At 41.5% G+C, this 20,938-nt stretch overlaps 1 protein-coding gene and 1 pseudogene across 1 annotated transcript; both read left to right on the forward strand.

Annotated features, from left to right (window-relative positions):
• The first annotated feature begins 920 nt into the window (after positions 1-920).
• On the forward strand, positions 921-1,808 carry LOC122482578 (olfactory receptor 51L1-like). The gene has a single exon (XM_043578885.1). The coding sequence runs from the start codon at positions 921-923 to the stop codon at positions 1,806-1,808; it is 888 nt and encodes a 295-aa protein (XP_043434820.1).
• A 6,178-nt stretch (positions 1,809-7,986) lies between these two features.
• LOC122482579 lies at positions 7,987-8,913 on the forward strand (annotated as a pseudogene).
• The last annotated feature ends 12,025 nt before the right edge of the window (positions 8,914-20,938 follow it).

Here is a 20,938-nt window from a genome sequence, read left to right on the forward strand (position 1 = left end):
TTGAATCTTCTGTCCCCCTCTCTCTCTACTCCTCACCCACTCACACACACCTGCACACTGTCTCTCTGAAAAATAAACATTAAAACAAAGGAAGGGAGGAAGGAAGGAAGGAAGGAAGGAAGGAAGGAAGGAAGGAAGAAAGAAAGAGGAATGTCAGTGGACTCTGAATTTAGATTTGAAAATAAAGAAATTCCAGGAATTATAGTAAAGGAAGCAGCTTTAAAGAGGTAGACCATATAGGATGAATGAGCATGACTTCCCAGGGACATTAGATGCTTGAAGCATAAGGTACTAGAGAGCTAGTCCTGGGTTCTTTGAGAGAGGTTGGGTGTGGAGGGAAGTAGGATAACTTTTCTCTCGATCAAAGGGATATGTGCAGAGGATCTCATAATGGCAATAAGGAGATAAAATGGAGAGCAGACTGGAAGAGGAAACTCTCTAAGGCATTCTCAATCTGCTTAGAAAAATTAGATATAATTTCTTCTACAGGAAAATCTCAAAGGGGTAAGGTCAGACACAGAAGACAACTTAGGAGTAACAGAATTTCGGAGTATCTCAGCATTCTATTAAGGTGGAGCTCTAAATTTTTCTAAGTTAAAAAAAACAAAAACCCTTATCTTTCACTAGTGGTGAAGAACAAAAGCAGAGAAAACCCTTGTCGAGGCTTACCGTCACTGAGGTAAGTAGAGGGATGAATGGGAAAAAGAGAAAGAAGGGAGGAAGCAGGAAAAGGACAAGCTGTTTGTGTGGGCATTGGTGAATTGAGAGGTCATTGAGTCCATGGCATGCAGAAGCCAGAGGTCACTGAGCCCACACCAGCAGGGGACTGGTGTCCAGTGATAGCAGAGGTGCTCATGGTAACGATCTAGTAACCTTCAAAGTACTACCGCCTTTTCCTAGAGCGAGTAGACTTATTGAGAATGAGGATATCCACCCTACCAAATGCCAACGTGAGCTTCTCTATGTTCCCGCTGACTGGCTTCCCAGGCCTGGAATGGGCTCACCACTGGATCTCACTACCCATTTTTGTAGGATACCTGGTGGCCCTCGTAGGTAATGCTACCATCTTGCATCTGGTACGAACTGAGCCTTCTCTCCACCAGCCCATGTACTACTTCTTGGCCATCCTGGCTGTGACAGCCTTGGGCCTGTGCATGTCCACGCTGCCCTCAGTGCTGGGTGTGCTGTGGTTTGATGCCCAGATGGTGGGACTGGTGCCCTGTGTTCTACAGCAACACTTTCTACACTCCTTGTCCTTCATGGAGTCAGTGGTGCTCTTCGCCATGGCTCTGGACTGCCCAGTGGTCATCCGATTCCCACCGCGCTATGCGTCAGTGCTCACAGGTTCTCGTGTGCCACTGGCCGGGGCTGTGCTGGGCGTGCGGAGTGCTGCCATCACTGTGGCACCCTCACTGCACCTACTGAAGTTTGACTACTGTCGCCCCAGGGCACTGTCCCATGCCTACTGCCTTCACCAGGACATGATCCTCCTGGCCTGCTCTGACACATGTTTCAACAGACTCTATGGGCTGTGCATCATCATGCTGGCCATGGGCTCTGATGTCCTCTTCATCCTGCTCTCCTACACTATCATCGTCCACACTGTGCTGGCCATCGCCTCTGCCGGGGAGAGGCTCAAGGCCCTCAACACCTGTGTCTCACACATCCTGGCCGTGCTCTGCTTCTATGTGCCTGTGCTAGGCCTGTCTGTTGTGCACAGGTTTGGGCACCACACCTCACCCTTGGTGCACATCTTCATGGGCACTGTCTCTGTTCTCTTCCCACCCCTGATGAACCCTGTTCTATAGCATCAAGACCCAGCAGATCCGCAGGGCCATCCTCAAGGTGGTTTCACTGGGGAAGACACAGTGAGATGTTGGGAATGGACTAGAGCAACTCCAAATGAGGAATGAGTGAAACCTTCTTTTTAGAGCCTTCATACCACAAAACAAGTTCTGTTTACCTATCTTAGTTTGATTGTACATCATGAATTAACTCTAATGTTAAAATCAAATAAAGTTGATGCTTATTACTACTTATGTATACACATACAAATATATATCCACTACTTTCTTACATTAAAAACAATGATTATATTTTTTACTCAAATGTTTGCATGTTTAGAGTGATTTTCATGTTTTCTCCTCTACTTATTTGGTAGAACTTTAATTGTACAATAATGTCATTGGTGATAAGTTACTCTGATGATTCGGGAAGTTGAATCATCACTTCACATTTTTTGGATTAACCTCAGAGTTGGCCACAATTCATCAAAATATAATATTTCTGCTATACACATTCACTGGGGATAACTTTATTTTTAGATCTAAGAGGAACTTTCCAATGTTGCTTTTTTGGTCCATATCATAGTCTGGGACAGAACTAAGTTGAGGAGAGGCATGAAAGCCTAATTTATAACCAGCATGAGAAAAATTGGGGTCGAGAGTGTGTCAGACCTGTAGGTAGTACAACGAACTGACAGAAGTATGTCCTTGAACCACTAACCTAACAAAAGAACTGCCAGATCTTAGTACAAGGTGCAAATTCCAAGGGCTGCTTAGGTCATACTTTGCCAGTTTCAGCATAAGGCAATTTCTCCTGTCCCTACAGGACACAGGAATGTCACTGACTAATAAGGATTAGGATATAAGACAATTATAAGAGTATTTTAGATGACTCTTTAAGCAAACATATACTGTCATACAAATACATAAGATTAGAGAGAAATGCAATACACTCATGCACATATACAGACATGAATCTACACTCAATTAATTGCACCTTTTTTCTCAGATCTGGAGGTTCTTTCCTTGGGTTAATGACTTAAAGACATACCTATGTCATATCACCACCTACGTGAATATACATTCAATTATATTTGTGGACACATGCTCATAGATTCATGTAAACTTGCAAACAAAATTCTCAAACAAGCAGCATGGTTACGCATACATCTACACACATATGCACACACAGGCATGTGTTCACATGCACACACAGGCATGTGTTCATATGCACACTTACATAAATTTACACACTCGCAAATGCACATAAAAGAATGCTCACATGGACGTGTATGTTTACACATCCACACATGCATGCACCATCTTGTTCTATATTTTCTCAGAGTTTGACTTAAGGTTCCCCAGACAGCATCCCCTGGGATCCTCTGCTCTTGGCTTAATTACTTCTGTAGGCCCGGAGGCAGCACATTCTGAAGCTGGTTTACCTGTGTCCCCCAGGGGACTGACTGGCAAAACTGGGGAAGGAGAAGGCTAATTCTGAACTCATGATAAAGAAGAAGGCCAGTCAGCCCCTGTTTCCAGGTAGTGAGGTAGAGATCTGGCCTGAGACCTGCCACCTTGAAGGGCAGGTGAGTTTTTATAGGAGAGGAGCGGGGTTGGCCTGAAGTCCAGCCTGTGGGATCAGGAGAACGGGAAATCTGTTCAGGTGATCTGAACCCGGGGTTTTCTTTCTGAGATGCATCTCCTTTCCAGTACAGACTTTCTGTTCCCCTTTCCTCCTGCCATGATAGACCCCTGCCCTCCAAGCAGGATGCAGACTTTTATCCAGAAACCCTCACTATGGCAGAGAAACACTTGAGTCTGTTTTACTCAACTCCTCTCTGTTAATTCAGGAAATCTGGGACAGGGAAACCGCCATTTTGTCTCCAAATCCAATCTTTTTAAACTAGATATTTAATTCTCTTTTTAAATCTGTGTTGCTTAGGGCCATTTACCCTCTTCTCTTTCACTTTCCACACCAATGGTCCTTGTCCCCTCCATCCCATGCAGGCAGCCACATAACCTGTGGGGCCTGGTCCCTCTCAACCCTAGCTCCTTGATGACCTGTGGTTTTCACAGTCCTTCACCCTCTTCTGGCTGACTCATCCCCATGCCCAACCCATTCATCACCGGCTTCCTTGTGTGGCTTTTGTCCAGGCTTCCTCGCTCTCCTCTTTAACTGCAGTTTTGCCAGCAAGACTTGGCAAGTCACTTGAAATGCCAACTTCTCACTCTCTCAAGCTGTAAAATGTGTAAGAGTGGGTCACTTTGAGTATTCTCAGGATAAGACCTGCTTTAGCCTGTCCTCATATTTCCCACTCAACCCACACACCTCACTCATCAGCATGGACCTCAGACCTCCTATAATAACAGCTCTTCATCTACAATGAAGTAAAAGGATATTACATTATTTTTGTCTTCAGAGAGACTCTCATTCGACAGAAGAAGACAAAGTTCTTCCACCACTTCCTGCCCTAAGCTCCGAGCCTGGAATATATAACGATACATCAACATGCACCTTCTTTCCTGTTCCCTCCCTCCCTTTATCCCTTCCCTTTTATAAAGCCCTGGGAACATGCTCACAATACAGGCCCTAAGTGTTCCTTGGAAGACTAACAAACAACTAAACAGCAATATATGGGACTGAGTGCTAGAGTAGGGAGAGGTGCTGTGCAGAAAGTGATTAACCACATGCCTGACATGAGGAAGACATCCCAGGACTGACATCTGAGCCAGATGTTATACAACAGTGGTGCAGGTTGTATTTGTTCTAAAATGTGATTTTTAGTTGTACTAAATGCTGAAGTGCTTAAGAAAGGAAAAACAAGCATGGAAAGTAAACAGTAACAAAAACAAAACAGAACAACAACAACAACAAAAGCACAGGAATGACCAGGAGGGAAAAGACATGTTAGGGTGTGTCAGGATTTACAGACCAGTCAAGTCAAGAAGCTAGGTCTCACTGGAGTTTTATCAGCACTAAGAAGCATGCCATTCAAAGAGGATGAACACACGGGATACGAAGACTTTTCCTTTCATCTTCAACAGTAGCTGGGCAGCAAAAATCACTGTTCCTCTTACTAATTCACACCGATGGATGATGTTCAGATGCCACTGGCTCCCTCTCCACCAGACCATTTTGAAGTGCCAGGGGGATCCCATGCATTTTAGAATCAGGTTCTTTCCCTTTTTTTTCTTGGTGTCCCCAAAATTAATACACTGGCCAACAGACAATGAAGACGACAAACCCAAAGTGTAGGCTGGACCTCAGACCACTCTCCCTTCCCACAGCCAGTACCACACACATGCATATTCTCTCTCAGGCTTCATGGGCTTCCTTTGAGGTGGTGGGTGATACTCTGTACTGGCAGTTCTACACAGGGGCTCACTTCTCAGGCAAACATTGTTTGTTTGTTTGTTTGTTTGTTTGAATTTTTTTAACATTTATTTATTTCTGAGAGATAGAGAGACACAGAGCATGAGCAGGGGAGGGGCAGAGCCGGGGGAGGGGGGGAGACACAGAATCCAAAGCAGGCTCCAGGGTCTGAGCTGTCAGCACAGAGGCCTACATGGAGCTTGAACTCATGAGCCTCGAGATCATGACCTGAGCCAAAGCCAGGTGCTTAACTCACTGAGCCACCCAAGCGCCCCTGTTTGTTTGTTTTTAATTCTCACAGGTACTTGTGGAAAGCAGCAGGCTTTTAAAATATGGGTGACATGCAGTGTCCCTGATGGATAAGGAAGAAGGAGTAAATGATGTCTCCGAGGCATTCCAGACACCTATAATGACTCAATGTAAAAAGGCTGGCATAAAGATACAAAGTTGATTTCTTCAATCTAGAAAATCTTAGGCAATTAAGAAATTGCTTAATTGCAAATAAAAAGAAAAGAAAAAGAATATTATCCATAAAGATGGAGAGAGAAAGGTCTGAGTGAAAAATGATTATATAAAAATTAAAAGCCTGACTTTCATTGACACGATTATTATCATTTCACCTGCAAAGTAACAATTACTGTAAGTGTATTGTATGCTAACTGCTCCATACAGGTTCATTTGTTTAAGCTTCAAACAAGCCTGTGGCTACATATTATAGTGATTCTCTGCTTTACAGATAGGGAATGGAGAGCCCCTCGGATCATGACTGAGTCAGGATTCCCACCAAGGCAATCTGGTTCCATAGTCTGCAACCCTATCTTTTATGCACACTGCTCCGAAATTCCAAAATACATAACAGGAACAAACTGGGAGCAATAAATAAGGCGCACAATTTTAAGTGAATACTGAACTCTAAGTAATCCAAGGGACTGCTAAAAACATATTAGAATCTTATGCACTATAAAAGGAAGTAAATGACTTAGACTGTTAATATGTGGAATTGAGGAATGGAAGGTCAAGATGAAAGGGACAATATACTAATTAGAAAAGCGGTCAGGCTCAGAGTAGCAGCAGCATAAAAGGTTCCTGATCAAGGAACACCTTATGTCATCACTTAAGTCTAGCCCTCAGAGAGAAGCCATGGGTCTTCAATGAAGAGCCAATGTCCTCCACAATGGCCAATATTACTTTCTTATAGCTGATGATTACTGGGTACTTTATAAGACTCTTTTATATACATTATTATGTTTAGTCCCCTTAATGTTTTTATCTAGTGTATGACTATTTCCATTTTACATATTTAAACATAGAGCTCACTTGAAGGTAGAAATCAGGAATTTAAAAACATGGCTTACAGACTCAACCATATTCCATCACTCAGTATCTCTAACTTCCTCATTGCCTATATATTTCTCCCCATGTCATGTTTTTGCATTTGCTTCCAGTGGGGAATATTTCTGGGTTTCTATACTTGATGAGAGAGATATTATTTTCTTCCTCTCTCATTTTTCTTTCTAACACATAGATTTTAAACTGATATTTCATCCTGAGGTCAGAAGTCTTCTCATAGATACCTCTTCTTGGTATGTAGAGGTCTCTGCCTCTCTCAACAGATACATCTTTTGGATAGTGTAAAGAGATGCATGTTGCCTTCCCAGACAGGGTTTCAGAAGGTATCAGCACTATTGAGGAAGGCCATCATGTATAAATATTTTTGTTTTTATATGTGCAGTTTCAGAAATATGATCTGAAGGGACCATGCTCCAGGACTACTGCCCGTCGTTTCCATGGACATAGTAAGTATTGATTAACCATGCTGTCATGTGTGGATTGACAATGGGAGGGGAATTCTCCAATGGGCAGAATGCTTCTTTCCATTAATAGAAATTCCAGTGGGTTCTTTTCATTAACCTTAAAAACACTGACTTTTTCTGTGCTTTCTCCTACTGTTTATAAAAGCCAAAGGGATCATCCGGGAGGTTGAAGAAGGAACATAGAGAACTGAGCCCAATTTAGAGATGTTTTATCTGGTAAAACTAGATAAGTCTGTGTCTCCAGGGAAGAGCAGTCTTCAATGTTACTTGGAGTAGCAGAGATGGGCATTTAGTAGCTGTATCTCTTGATCAATTTTATGCCAACATTGAAGTAATTTTATTAACCCCCATCCCCATTGGCTCCTTAAAACCCAACATCTTCTAATAGGGAATTTATACAATGTCTTGTAGATTACAGCTTTCATTGTGTTAGTGTCCTTATGATAATGTCTTTTTTTTTTCAACATTTATTTATTTTTGGGACAGAGAGAGACAGAGCATGAACGGGGGAGGGGCAGAGAGAGAGACACAGAATAGGAAACAGGCTCCAGGCTCTGAGCCATCAGCCCAGAGCCTGACGCGGGGCTCGAACTCACGGACCGCGAGATTGTGACCTGGCTGAAGTCCGACGCTTAATCGACTGTGCCACCCAGGTGCCCCAATAATGTCTTTTTAAAACTACACAATACCCTCTCTTGATGGAGACATGGAAAACATTCAGTTCCCATCAAATATACTCAGTGAACCCACTATGGATCAGTTTTAAATATGATGTTAAAATACTCTACAGGTTCCCTTATTCTGGAACTATACCTATTTGCAAGCATGACTCCACATTTTTGTTTATCATTGAAGACCAAAAGGTACTGGTCATGAGAGACATGAGTTGGCGGATCCTACAAGGCAGAGGAAATCTCAGGTTCCCAACCTCCAATAACCTTATGTGTCTCTCCCCAGGTTGTATCTCTGGCACCTGCCTTGGTCAAAGTCCCTGGACTCCAGACATAGGAAAATGTTCAACAGCAGTCAATTCATCCCCAAATATTTCCTGCTGACTGGCCTCCCTGGTCTGGAGGCCTTGCACCCTTGGTTTTTCTTCCCATTCTGTTCCATATACCTGGTGGCCCTTATGGGCAATAGCCCAATCCTGGCAGTGATCAGGAAAAACACCATTCTGCACCAGCCGATGTACCTTTTCCTAGCTATGCTGGCCTTTGCAGAGCTTGGTGTCTCTGCTTCTACACTGCCTACTCTGTTGGGCATCTTCCTTTTTGGTGCCAATGAGATCTGCTTTGAAGCCTGCCTGTTGCAGATGTTCTCCATACATTCATTTTCCATCATGGAGTCAGGAGTTCTGCTGGCCATGTCAGTGGACCGCTTTCTGGCCATCTACAACCCACTGAGGTACACCGCCATTCTGACAGGGCCCCTTACTGCTGGCACTGGTGCTGCACTTGGATTGAAGAGTGTGATGCTCATGTCCCCACTGCCCTTCCTCCTGAAGCGTGTGCCCTTCTGTGGCCACAACGTCCTCTCCCTCTCCTACTGCCTTCACTTAGATCTAATCCAGCTGCCCTGTGGGGATACACGTCCCAACAGCATCCTGGGCCTCTGCATTATTTCCACTTTTGGGCTGGACTAACTGCTCATCATCCTCTCTTATGTGTTGATCCTCTACACCGTGCTGGGCATTACCTCTGGGGAGGCGGAAGGCCCTCAACACATGTGTTTCACATACGTGTGCGGTGCTTGTGTACTACGTGCCCATGATCAGTGTGACTCTGGTGCACCACTTCAGGAAGCACGCTGCACCTGCTGTCCATCTACTTTGGCCAACGTCTATCTTCTGGTTCCTCCTGTGCTCAACCCCATCATCTACAGTGTTAAGACAAAGCAGATTCACCAGGCACTAATCCAACTCATTCTTCAAAGGAAATAATACAGGAGGTGGGGCCGATGAGATGGTTACCTGCCAGCCAGTCATTTTCATCACCAAAGGTGGTCCAGTGAAGCACAGAGTGCTCCTCACCTTATCAAAGTTAGAAAGCTTGATAAGGCTGCATGTTGATGAATTTGAGAACCCACATTTCATATACAAGATATCATAATGTAAATCAGTATTGTATAGTATTTTGTCGGCTCTTTTGGTTGTGTCAACATAAAATGTACCTACTCTTGGGGTGCCTGGGTGGCTCAGTCAGTTAAGCAACCGACTTTGGCTCAGGTCATAATCTCACGGTTCACAGGTTTGAGCCCTGCCTTGGGCTCTGTGCTGACAGCTCAGAGCCTGGCGCCTGTTTCAGTTTCTGTGTCTCCCTCTATCTCCCTGCCCCTACCCCCACTCATGCTCTATCTCTCTCAAAAATAAACATTAAAAAACATTTTTTTTAAATGTACCTACTCTTAACCCAGAAATTCAAATTCTTAGCACGGCCCTAGTTTTATACTCTGATGCTTTTTTATGAACACAGGATGTGAATGAGAATTTTCATTTCAGCAATGTTTGAGATAAAATAATAAAAGAAAAATGAACTGGCTGTCAATGGGGAAATAGTTAAATGAGTTAGGAGTGGAGTATTCTATGGTTTAGAAAAATGACCCAGGGGACACCTGGGTGGCTCATTTGGTTCAGCATCTGACTTTGGCTCAGGTCATGATCTCATATTCATGGGTTCGAGCCATACATCAGGCTCTGTGCTGACAGGTCAGAGTTTGTGTCTCCCTCTCCTCTGCTTATGCTCTGTCTCTCTCTGTCTCTCAAAAAAAATAAAATAAAACGTAAAAATAAAATTTAAAACAAGATCCAGGTTGATAGGTACTCACAAGGCTTAAGCAAGAGATACTAACACACACACACACACACACACACATTTGATAATGCTTTTTATAAAACAATTTAATCATATAAAAATATCACTTAGTGTTTAAATATATGCTAAATTGATAACAGTAATAGCTTATTTTGGAGGGGTCTGTGATGGTGAAGAGAAGAACAAAAAGAATTCTTCCTTTATCTATATTGTTTTTAAAAATTAAGAATAATACATTCATGGGACACCTGGGTGGCTCAATTGGTTAAGTGTCTGACTTAGACTCAGGTCATGATTTCACGGTTCATGGTTTTGAGCCACTCTTCAGGCTCTGTGCTGACAGCTGAAAGCCTGGGCCCCATTTCAGATTCTGTGACTCCCTCTCTCTCTGCTCTTCCCCTGCTCTCTCTCTGTCTCTCTCTCTCTCAAAAGTAAACACACATTAAAAAAAAGAATAATACGTTCAACACTTCATTATAAAAATGTACATAACTATGTATATATACATATATTTAAGTGTATATTTAAGTGTGTGTGTGTGTGTGTATATATATATATATATATATATATATATATTTAAGTGTAACCTGTTCAAACCTTGGGGCAATTAGACACAAACTAGGTACTAAGAACAAAATCCTACAATTGAGAATAATCCCAGAAGCAACAGTTTCGTAAATCAGGAGTCTGTACAGTTCTTGAGGAATACTGACTTAATTGACTTTGGGGAGTAACACTAATTCCCTCTGATAAAACCTCACTGGAAGAATCTATTGTACGTGGGCATGTCTCTCTCCCCCTCACAAGACGACTTGTCCCCCATATGAGAATCCCATCATGAATTCTAACTGCACATTTCCTTCTTGTTGTTTGTCTCATACAACACATCACAACTGTAACCAAGTAGTTATCTTTGTACTATTGTAATTTTTTGGATGTCTGGTACATTTTAAGTTCGGTAAGGCAGGACAGTGTCTTTTCATTCACACCATACACTACACACTGTGGTCCCTCTCGTGCCTGGAACATACTAGCTCCTCAATAAATGTTTGTTAAATGAACAAATTAATTATTGAATGAATGAATGAATGAATGAATACAGGTCTACATACATTTCCTTGACCTTTATATTAATATCACCCCTTTTTTTCTATGTGCAAAAACCTCATTTGATGACACTGTATACGCATTAGTCTTTCTCTCTCCTCTGTTTCTGTATCGACTACAATTTTTCTCCCTCTCTTACTTTTTCAGAATCTCTTTCTGAAGTCAGAAGAATATGCTCCTGCAAATATTAAGCCCTTTAACTTCTCAGTAAAACTTTTCTGGTCTTAATGCAAAATTTACTCTTAGTCCCAGTATGTGTACTTAAGTTAAACATTCCTAGTAACATCTGGGAGACTTTGGGGAAAATGCACATGTTTTAATCTTTATCATGTATAGAGAATCTATGGAATATTACTCAGTGATCGAAAAATATGAAATCTTGCCATTTGCAATGACGTGGATGGAGCTACAGTGTATTATGCTAAGCCAGTCAGAGAAAGACAAATACCATGAGATTTCACTCATATATGGAATTGAAGAAACAAAATAGATGAACATATAGGAAAGGGAAACAAAAGAGAGAGGAAAACAAACCATAAAAGTCTCTTTACAGTAGAGACTAAACTGAGGGTTGATGGAGGGATGTGGGTAGGTGGGGATGGGCTAAATGGGTGACGGGCATTAAGGAGGGCACTTGTTTGGATGAACACTGGGTGTTATATGTAAGTGATGAATCACTGAATTCTACTCCTGAAACCATTGATATACTATATGTTAACTAACTAAAATTTTTAAAAAATAAATAAATAAAAAGAAAATCTATGGTGACATTTCAGATATGATATATGAGATAAGAGTACATCTGAAAGGAAATTTGAAAATAGAAAGGGGATGTGTGAGGGTGTTATCAAAGTTATATCTTGCAATATATTTCACAAATCGACACAACTCTCTAAAGTAGGTTGTTCACAACATACAAGGGATGATGGGTCATGAAAAGAGATTTGAATTCAAGTATATATGTATCTATGGTTTAAAATTCCTCATCCTTACATTTTTTTATGTTTATTTATTTTTGATAGAGAGTGAGAGACAGAACGTGAGCAGGGGAGGGTCAGAGAGAGAGAGGGAGACACAGAACCTGAAGCAGGTTCCAGGCTCCAAGCTGTCAGCACAGAGCCTGACACGGGGTTCAAACCCATGAGCCGTGAGATCATGACCTGAGCTGAAGTTGGATGTTTAATGGACTGAGCCACCCAGGCGCCCCTAAAATTCCTCATCCTTGAACACCTTAGTAATCTGCCTCAAAATGTAATGAAGACTAATTCAGGTTTGAATATGGGTTCCTTTTTTCTTATAGGTTTTATAAAAACTATTTTTACAAGCTTCCATGCATATAGGTTCTTTTTCTCATGAGAATATCTCTATGCTGCTCATAATTGTACTTTTTTTCCCCTTTGTAAATATATCCATTCTGCCTAGTCATCATTCTCTTTCTTCCATCTCTCCCTGCAATAGTGTCGCCCCCTGGGGGACGGAATCTGATGACCGCTCACACTGTGGCTTTTTTCTCGGTCTGACACCCTGGAATCCAGGTTTGGATTTCATGGTGTTAATGTGTTCCTCCCTGCCCAGAATAGGGAGATTCACAGAAGACTAGGAGTAAAAATTGTGTATCCCTTTCCTTTCCACAACCTACAATCTTCCTGTATCACCTTCTACACTGAAGATGTTCTGATTAGTGGCTCATAACTCAGTGATAATTGTATGCCTCTTATTCGTCTCAAGTATCCAGTCATACCTGCCTTGCAAAATATTCTTACCCCAGTGAATGTGCAGAGATCTCACCTGAGCCATTTGTCGAGGTACTGGAAGAGAGCACTCCAGATCTAGAGACTCTTCTGTTTGTTGTACACTGTAAACCTCTTCACCTCATTTGCACTGAACGTGCCCTGTTTAAATTCAAGTTCATGATCCTGAACATTTTGCCACTCACTGAGATCAAGATATTTTCCCAACCTACTATATTACTTTAAGCTTTCCATATTCCTGAAATTGCTTCAGACCTTTTACATATTTGTATTCAACTTTTATTTAAAAATTAATACTCGGGGCACCTGAGTGGCTCAGTCAATTTGGTGTCTGACTTTTGGTTTCAGCTCAGGTCATGATCTCACGGTTCGAGGATTTGAGCACCAAGTGTGCTCTGCACTGATGGTGTGGAGCCTGCTTGGGATTCTCTCTCTCCCCCTCTCTCTGCCCCTCCTCTGCTCATGCTCTCTCTCCCTCAAAATAAACTTAAAAATTAGCACTCATATTAGATATTAAGGATTGGGGAAAATTAGTTGCTAACTGTGACGGAAGCTTTTTCTACATGCTATTCACATTTTCTCTTCCTGGAAAGTAAAAGATAAACTGTCGTGCAAAGATATTTAGGTTATTAAAGAAAGAACATTTTGTGTTTTGTAAGGGTACACAAAACAAGAGAAATGCCTTCTTGTAACACTGATCAGACTCACTATTAAAACTTGCTTGCTCAAATTTAACTACTAGAAAGAGTCTAGGATTTGTTTTTGTCTTTGAATCAGGACTGGTTTTAGAAGTGGTCATGGGTGAAGATGTGGAATTGAGCTTTTCTGTTCATCATCCAAGAAGCCAGCGTTCCAAAAAAGCATTGCATATTCTTTTTCTCACTCCAAGACATATCCATAAAACTATTCAGACTGAAACCAGGTGCATTTACTCTGTTACAAAGAGGTAATTATCAGGATGCATTATGTGTCTGCTGAGAATTGAGGGGGACTGCCACTTAAGCTATGCTTAATGTATAATTTAAATTTTTAGTAAATGGAAATTTGTGTTTACCAGGAGCCCTAGAAAACATTTAAATGGTTGCTTTTGTCCTGTTTCTTTATTGTCTGCTTAATTTTCCAGTAAACAGAATTGTGAAATTGTTTTATCTCTAACCCTCTACTTATAAACGTTGTGTTTTTCCCTAGTAGGTACAAGCAGACCTACACCCATCACATTTTAGCAACAAACAGGAGAGTTTGGCCCACATCTGAACATCTGCTTTTTTTTAAATTTATTTTTAAAATTTATTTATTTTGAGAGAGAGATAGAGAGCACGTGAGAATGTGCACCATTGGGTGGGGGGGGCGGGCAGAGAGAGAAGGAGAGAGAGAATCCCCAAGCAGGCTCTGCCTGACACAGACCTGACCCCAGGCAGAGTGAGATCATGACCTGAGCCAAAACCAAGACTTAGATGCTTAGCCAACTGAACCACGCAGGTGCCCCAAACACCTGCTTTAAAGAAGATGGGAATGAGCTGTTCTCATCCCTTGTATAATTCTGCTGATGCAGAGGTGGTGGACGGTGCTCACATCTATATGATAACTTTATTGTTTTATTGACCTAGGTTGGAAAGGCAAGTTCCTCTGCTTCTGAGAACAAACTTAAATTTGTGGGCATTTAAGGCATATTTTAGGTCAGAAGAAACACTCATGGAAAATGTCAGCAACTTGTCAAAATAAGTTTCAGGTGTTTTAAGAACCTGAGGGAAATGTATACTAATACAGAGTTCTAGTATATAGTAAGAAAACTTCAGTTCTTCATGTGCAGAAAGAGTCTACTAAACCTGAAACAAATATCACACAGCTAGACATTAACATTGCGGGCTGTTTTTTTTTTTTTTTATTTGTTTCTGTTTAGGTTTGTTGCCTGCTTGCTTTGATCTATCACACATCAAGCCTATTGGTCCAACCTTATGGAAGGCCTGATTTCCCTTTTTAAGATAAATGAGGTCTCTCGCTGTTGTTCCATTGATGGCATTTTCATTTTCGTCAGAAATAAAACTATAGAAAGATTAAAACAAAAACAAGAAAAATGAAAAGCATTTTCCCTAAAAGCAGCTTATATTTGATAATAGATGATAGATACGTAGATAGATGGATTATAGATAGATGACAGATAGATAGATAGATAGATAGGTAGGTAGATAGATAATTTTGGCTAACCCAGAAAGAGAATACATGAATGATCATCTTAAAATGCATAAAACATGTATAAAATTGAATTCTACACACACAGCACAAATTCATTTGTAATAGAGTAAATTAAATGTATGTAGTGTGTGTTTACCTATGTGGAGTATTAGGATTTTGCTAGTTTCAATTTATTACGGGAAAACTTTATAGGAAATGTGGAGTTCCAAAAGTATACGATGTCTGATACTCCAATATGCTTAGCCTTATTTGAAATATAAGTTATATAATTCCTGTTTTTTTGATAGCAGAAAATTACAGTCTCCATTTTTTAAAACATAATTCCATTTCGGGATGCCTGGGTGGCTCAGTCCAACTTCAGCTCAGGTCATGATCTCAAGGTTCGTGGGTTCGAGCCCCGTGTCTGGCTTTGTGCTGACAGCTCAGATCCTGAAGTTGCTTCAAATTCTGTGTCTCCCTCTCTCTCTGCCCTCCCTCCCTTCCCAGCACTCTGTCTCTCTTTCTCTCTCTCAAAAATAAATAAACATTAAAAATATTTTTAATTAAAAAAAAACAATTCCATCACAATGCCTCACCCAAAATATACTCACCTCAGCAAGAGTTTTATATAGAAATTGCTGCAAAAACTGAAAAAAAAATTTGTGGACAAATGTTTCTCATGGAAACGTTGCAAATATTTCCCATTCCATTAGTGGCAAGAATATGAAATGTGTCTTTCTGAGAAAGGTGTGAGGTGTCCTTAGTACAATTTACTTGAGAAAAATAGTAAATAAATACAAACTCTAATTTTCATATATTGCTGAGAGAGAGGGGATCCTTAAAGGTATAATGAGTGTTAAGGGTGCTGGATTTCTAAAGGGAAGTTTGACCAAAGTTCTCCTAGAACTCAATATCAATTTTTTTTGTTTACTTATTCATTTTGAGAAAGAGAGCCAGGCAAGGGCAGAGAGAGAGAGAGAGAGAGAGAGAGAGAGAGAGAATCCCAAGCAGGCTCCACACTGTCAGCACAGAGCCCTACTCAGGGGCTGAGTTCACGAACTGAGATCATGACCTGAGCTGAAACCGAGTCAGACGCTTAACCGACTGAGCCACCCAGAAGCCACTCTAATCTCAATGTATAATGGAAAATGACAATCTCCTTTATACATACATTTTTGCTAAATGTTTGAAACGGGCATTAACATCTGGGGGAAAATACACCAACATCCGAAGTTCAACTCAGTGTCCACAGGTGTCATGCAGTGAACTTCTATCTCAACTTCTCTTCTTCAGTTCCAATGTGTTTAATTCAGTTCTGCTTTGTCTGGTCACCCCACGGCCGTCTCCTGAATCTCTACTAGCCTGTTTTCTGATCTCTCAAACTCCCTCAGTTTCTTGTTCGACACTAGATTTATTTGACTTTAGTAAGGCCATGTCTCACTCAGTCCCTCCATCTTCTCCAAGTCTCTCAGTTCACTGCCGACTTCATATATATCTGCATCTAATCTACCCACATATCAGTGCATTTCCACACTAGTTACACAAAACTCTTCTCTCTTGTTAAACCAGCAACACAAAAAGTATATTTTACAAACAACTTTTAAAAGTCCTATAAAAATGGGTCATGGTGGATTTTCAAGCCAAATCTTTTTTTTTTTCTTGTTGGTCAGAAAATTAGCCAATGAACCAGTCATCTACAAATAAATAACCAAAACTCATTATTTCAGCAATTTTAAATCCTCTTTACAACTGGGTCTGGAAATGCCCACTCTCTGCCAGCTCTCTCCAGTCCTCGCAGGCTGGTAAGCCTTATTCACCCCCCTTTTCTGATCAATCTCCTGTTCCCCTGCCCCCAACCCAACCTGAAACCTTTTCTCACAAGAGCTTAACCCCCTGGATTCCGTCATCTCCTTTTATTAAACACTGCTGATGTTTTATGGCTACCATCAACTCTGTGCCCTGCTCCTTACTTGTTATCTGCATGTTTATAAAAGTGATAGCTGATGATCATAGTAGATTGATATATTATTTCTCCAGGATACAATTGTCCTATAAAGTGTTATAAAAATAATTATTACAGTTGTTATAAAAATAGCTAACCCTTTTATAAGGGTGTACTTTAAAAAAAAATTTTTTTTTCAACGTTTATTTATTTTTGGGACAGAGAGAGACAGAGCATGAACGGGGGAGGGGCAGAGAGAGAGGGAGACACAGAATCGGAAACAGGCTCCAGGCTCTGAGCCATCAGCCCAGAGCCCGACGCGGGGCTCGAACTCACCGACCGCGAGATCGTGACCTGGCTGAAGTCGGACGCTTAACCCACTGCGCCACCCAGGCGCCCCAAGGGTGCACTTTTTATAAGCCAGACATTTCTGTACACAAATTACATACATCAATTATTTTATTCATGCAGTAGATGTTTATTATTATTATTATGTTAATTTAAAATAGGTACTGACTCTATGACACTGCTTGTTTCCCTTAAGGGTCCCTGGACACTGAGAAAGGGTGACAAAATTACCTGGGCACTTGCTCCTCAGGGAACCAAGTCCCTCTCCATCAGGAAAGATAACTATTAATAGATATTTGAGGATGATCTGAATTTCAATGATCCCTTCTGAAGATTCCTGAGAGAGGAGGCAGAAAGCATGGGCATGCCGACAGTCATTGGTTGCTAAAGGCTCACATTCAATACTCAGAGCCACTCTGAGGTGAGTATTAACATTTCTATTTTTAAAAATAAAGAAAAGAGCTTCATGAAGCTTCAGTAGGTAAAGTTGCCCTGTGCATAGAATTCACCTCCATTTCTGTCCACTCCCAAGGATGTAGTATTTACTGTACCATATTCTCCTCTCTCTGCTGACTTATTGTGTCCTATTACAATGGATTTGGAGTAAAAAAAAAACCCTTTCCTCCTCAAACCTGAAATATTCTTGTCACATGAATCTGAAACTGAGAGGTATCATTGCCTTTTTAAGATCATTTTGAAAGAGATCCAAGCCTTGCTTGGCTGGGGAGACTTTGGAGGTCGAGGACAAAAAGTATGCAAAGAAGCAAAAGGGATAAAGACAGACACACAGACAGAATGGAAAGAGAAGACTGAAGATAACAGGAGAGTAAAGAACCTGCTTGCAGGTGTCCCTCGAGATTTGTGCCTTCTTATATCAGGTAACCAGGGTGGCATCAACTAGAAATAGGGAGCCATGGGACCAAGGGCACAGTGAGGCCACAGGCATGATAAACAGCTGCTCAACCCTGAGGCAGACCAACTGTGGTCCTTTGAGTAGGTAAGAAAGACATGTTGGGCTTTGGGAGGAGAAGGGAGAACATCTGTTCCCCACAGCTAGTGGGGAACAGAAGTGTCCTCCAAGTCCCTTAGCCGTGGGGAGTTCTGCCAAGTGTGATCATGTCTTGAGGTCAATGACTTGTCTCTGTATGTCCCTACCTGAAGTTTCAGCTTAGAATTCTGCAGTTTCTTCTAAGCTAATTCTTGCTGAGACACCCGCATCAGACCACGGCAGGTGTACAGGGATCCTATGTGCAGATAGGCTATGGGCTTTTCTTGTTTCATTTTTCCCTTTCATATTTTCATGAAAGTACAATTTATGAAAACAAGCAATGATTTTAACATCCTAGGCACATCCACGGTTTCCTTCTCTCTGTGTTTTCTCTTAGTCCTAGTTAAAGTACAGTCCTGTGCACCTGCCACCACAGTCACGGTTTCCCACATCACATCCCCTCAACCCTTCCAGTTAGCGCAGGAAAATTCTAATTCCTCAGGTCTCAGCTGAAACATCACTTCCTAAGAAAAGCTTTTCCCTGATTTTTATAATAAGTTAGATTTTTCCCTCTAGGTCCCTCCCACTGTATCCTGAACTCCTCCCCCCCCAACCTTTCTTTCTTTTTCTTTTTTCGTAGCACTTTCTTTTTCTTTTTTCATAGATTAGAGAGGGGGCTTTGGGTATGTGATGACTGAGCCTGCATATATGTGGGGGAGGATGAGTTCTTTGACCCGTGGTTGAAAGGTGCAGAGATTTTCAGAGTAGGACCAGGACTCTGTGTCTCCGGGGTCCTATGTGGCGCTCAGCATGAAGGAGAGCTGGTTGCTTACACGTGCGTATCCTCTCTGCAGTCTGCTGAGAAGTGGAAGGGGTAAGCTAAATAGTAGTTTCTGACAACAACTGGGAAGGCTTTTTCTTTGTTAATAACAATGGAATTGGTACAATTGGGAATGAAGATAAAACCTGGAACCAAGATAGAGACGATAGAGTGCATCCAGAAAGGGCTCTTTAAATGGAAGACTTGGTTGCATTATGTGTGGAGACTCAAGCCTATAAAGGCTGAATGCCATAATTCTTCCATTTATTCTGCTTTTTGATTCAGAAGAGCTGCTTTGCCATTTCTTATTTAAAAATGTTTTAATGTTTTTTAGTTAATTTTTGAGGGAGAAAGAGAGAGAGAAGGAATGCGGGGGGGGGGGGGGAGGTGCAGAGAGAGAGGGAGACACAGAATCTGAAGCAGGCTCCAGCCTCTAAGCTGTCAGTACAGAGCCAGATGCGGAGCTCGAACCCACGAACTGTGAGCTCATGACCTCAGCCAAAGTCAGATGCTTAACAGACTAAGCCACCCAGGAGCCCCTGCCATTTCTTATTTTAAAAACTTGTTCTAAATCCAGTTGTCTAATGGGATCTATATGAAGTTGGCTATGTCTGTGTGTGCTTGTCCCAAAGAATACTGTATAACTGGTGTGTTTGTAATAGCTAACCACCTTTGTAAGCTAATGATATTAGTTTAATAAGTCACTCATTTATATCTTAATTTTTAGTCATGTCGCTTCTTGACTGGGTATCACCTCAGCCTGCAGAGAAGGACTAAAGAATAACCAGCATGTAAGAGTGAGGTCCCTCTAAGTTCAGCAATGGCTGAGTAGAGAATTCTCATCAGGAAAGATGCAAACAAGATTTCAGCAAGTGTGGAAATATGTGCAAATGCAAGTATGTGAGCAAATGTGTGTGTGTGTGTGTGTGTGTGTGTGTGTGTGTGCATTATGCATAGGGGTGAGTGGGGGGTAAATTAATTTAAAATACTTCCAGAGGTCCTTCCTGCACTGTCAGTCCAGGATTCTACTGTGATTCCTGTGCCATCCCAGATGATGTTGACCTTAAAATGTACCCAGTTTAGGGAAGTGGTTTTCTCCTTCCCTCTGCTGCCTTCCTTCCCTGCCCAGAGGAACCTTCCTTGAAAGTCTCTTTAGGTTCCCTGGGTTGTTGTTGCAGTGGAATCATGGGTGTCTGAGCCAGAAAGAAGGTCCAAAGGATCAGGTAGGTCATCTTCTAGAACTGTGAGTCAAGAGATTATTTCTATCATCATGACAGAATTATTTCCATCTGTATATCATCATGACAGACTATTTTCATGAGCTTTAAAGTCTGTATACAAATCCATCAGCCTTTGTTCTTGCCTCATTCTGACCTTTACACATCATCCTTTAAGTTGCTTCCTAGTCATTTTAAAGCACAGAACATCTAAACCCAGTGTGGATCCAGATTCTATTCTTTTTTAGTTAATTTTTGAATCATTTGCTCCAGGCTGTGGTCACTGCCACTTCTTAGCCTTGCTTTGAACCTCGATCACTCATGTATCTATATTCATTCAACAGGCATTTCTGGGTGTTTTTATTTACTGTGCTTTTTGCCTTATATCCATATTTATCAAAAATATCTTTGTTCACCACTTCCTGACATTAGTCCACCCCTTACCCTGAGATTGCCTCCACACACGTGCTTGTCTCCCTAGCAGCCAGGGTCAGGCATCTCCACACCAAGACAAGAGAGTCGTTTCTCCTTTAGCAGACCCAAAAGGAAGTACAATTTAGAGGGATAATTTTCTATCAGCCTCGAGTTTTTCTCTGATGGAGACTGTAACCCCTTTAATACTGGGAATTTTCTGATGGTGGCCATCTGTCAATTTTCAGGAAGGAGATCATTGGCAACCTAAATCTGTGAGCTTTGTTTTCTTCTTCCCTTCCCTCAGTGTCCAGGGGTCTTTCTCCATTATAACGTGACCTCACTAGTTTTTTTCTAATTTTTAAGGTAGCACTGATCCCACAGGATGAGATCTCAAC

This window comes from Prionailurus bengalensis, chromosome D1 (genome assembly GCF_016509475.1).
Source record: "Prionailurus bengalensis isolate Pbe53 chromosome D1, Fcat_Pben_1.1_paternal_pri, whole genome shotgun sequence".
Classification (NCBI taxonomy): domain Eukaryota; kingdom Metazoa; phylum Chordata; class Mammalia; order Carnivora; family Felidae; genus Prionailurus; species Prionailurus bengalensis.

Coding starts and splice junctions, on each gene's coding strand:
- LOC122482578 (XM_043578885.1), top strand. CDS start 921: ATGAGGATATCCACCCTACCAAATGCCAACGTGAGCTTCTCTATGTTC.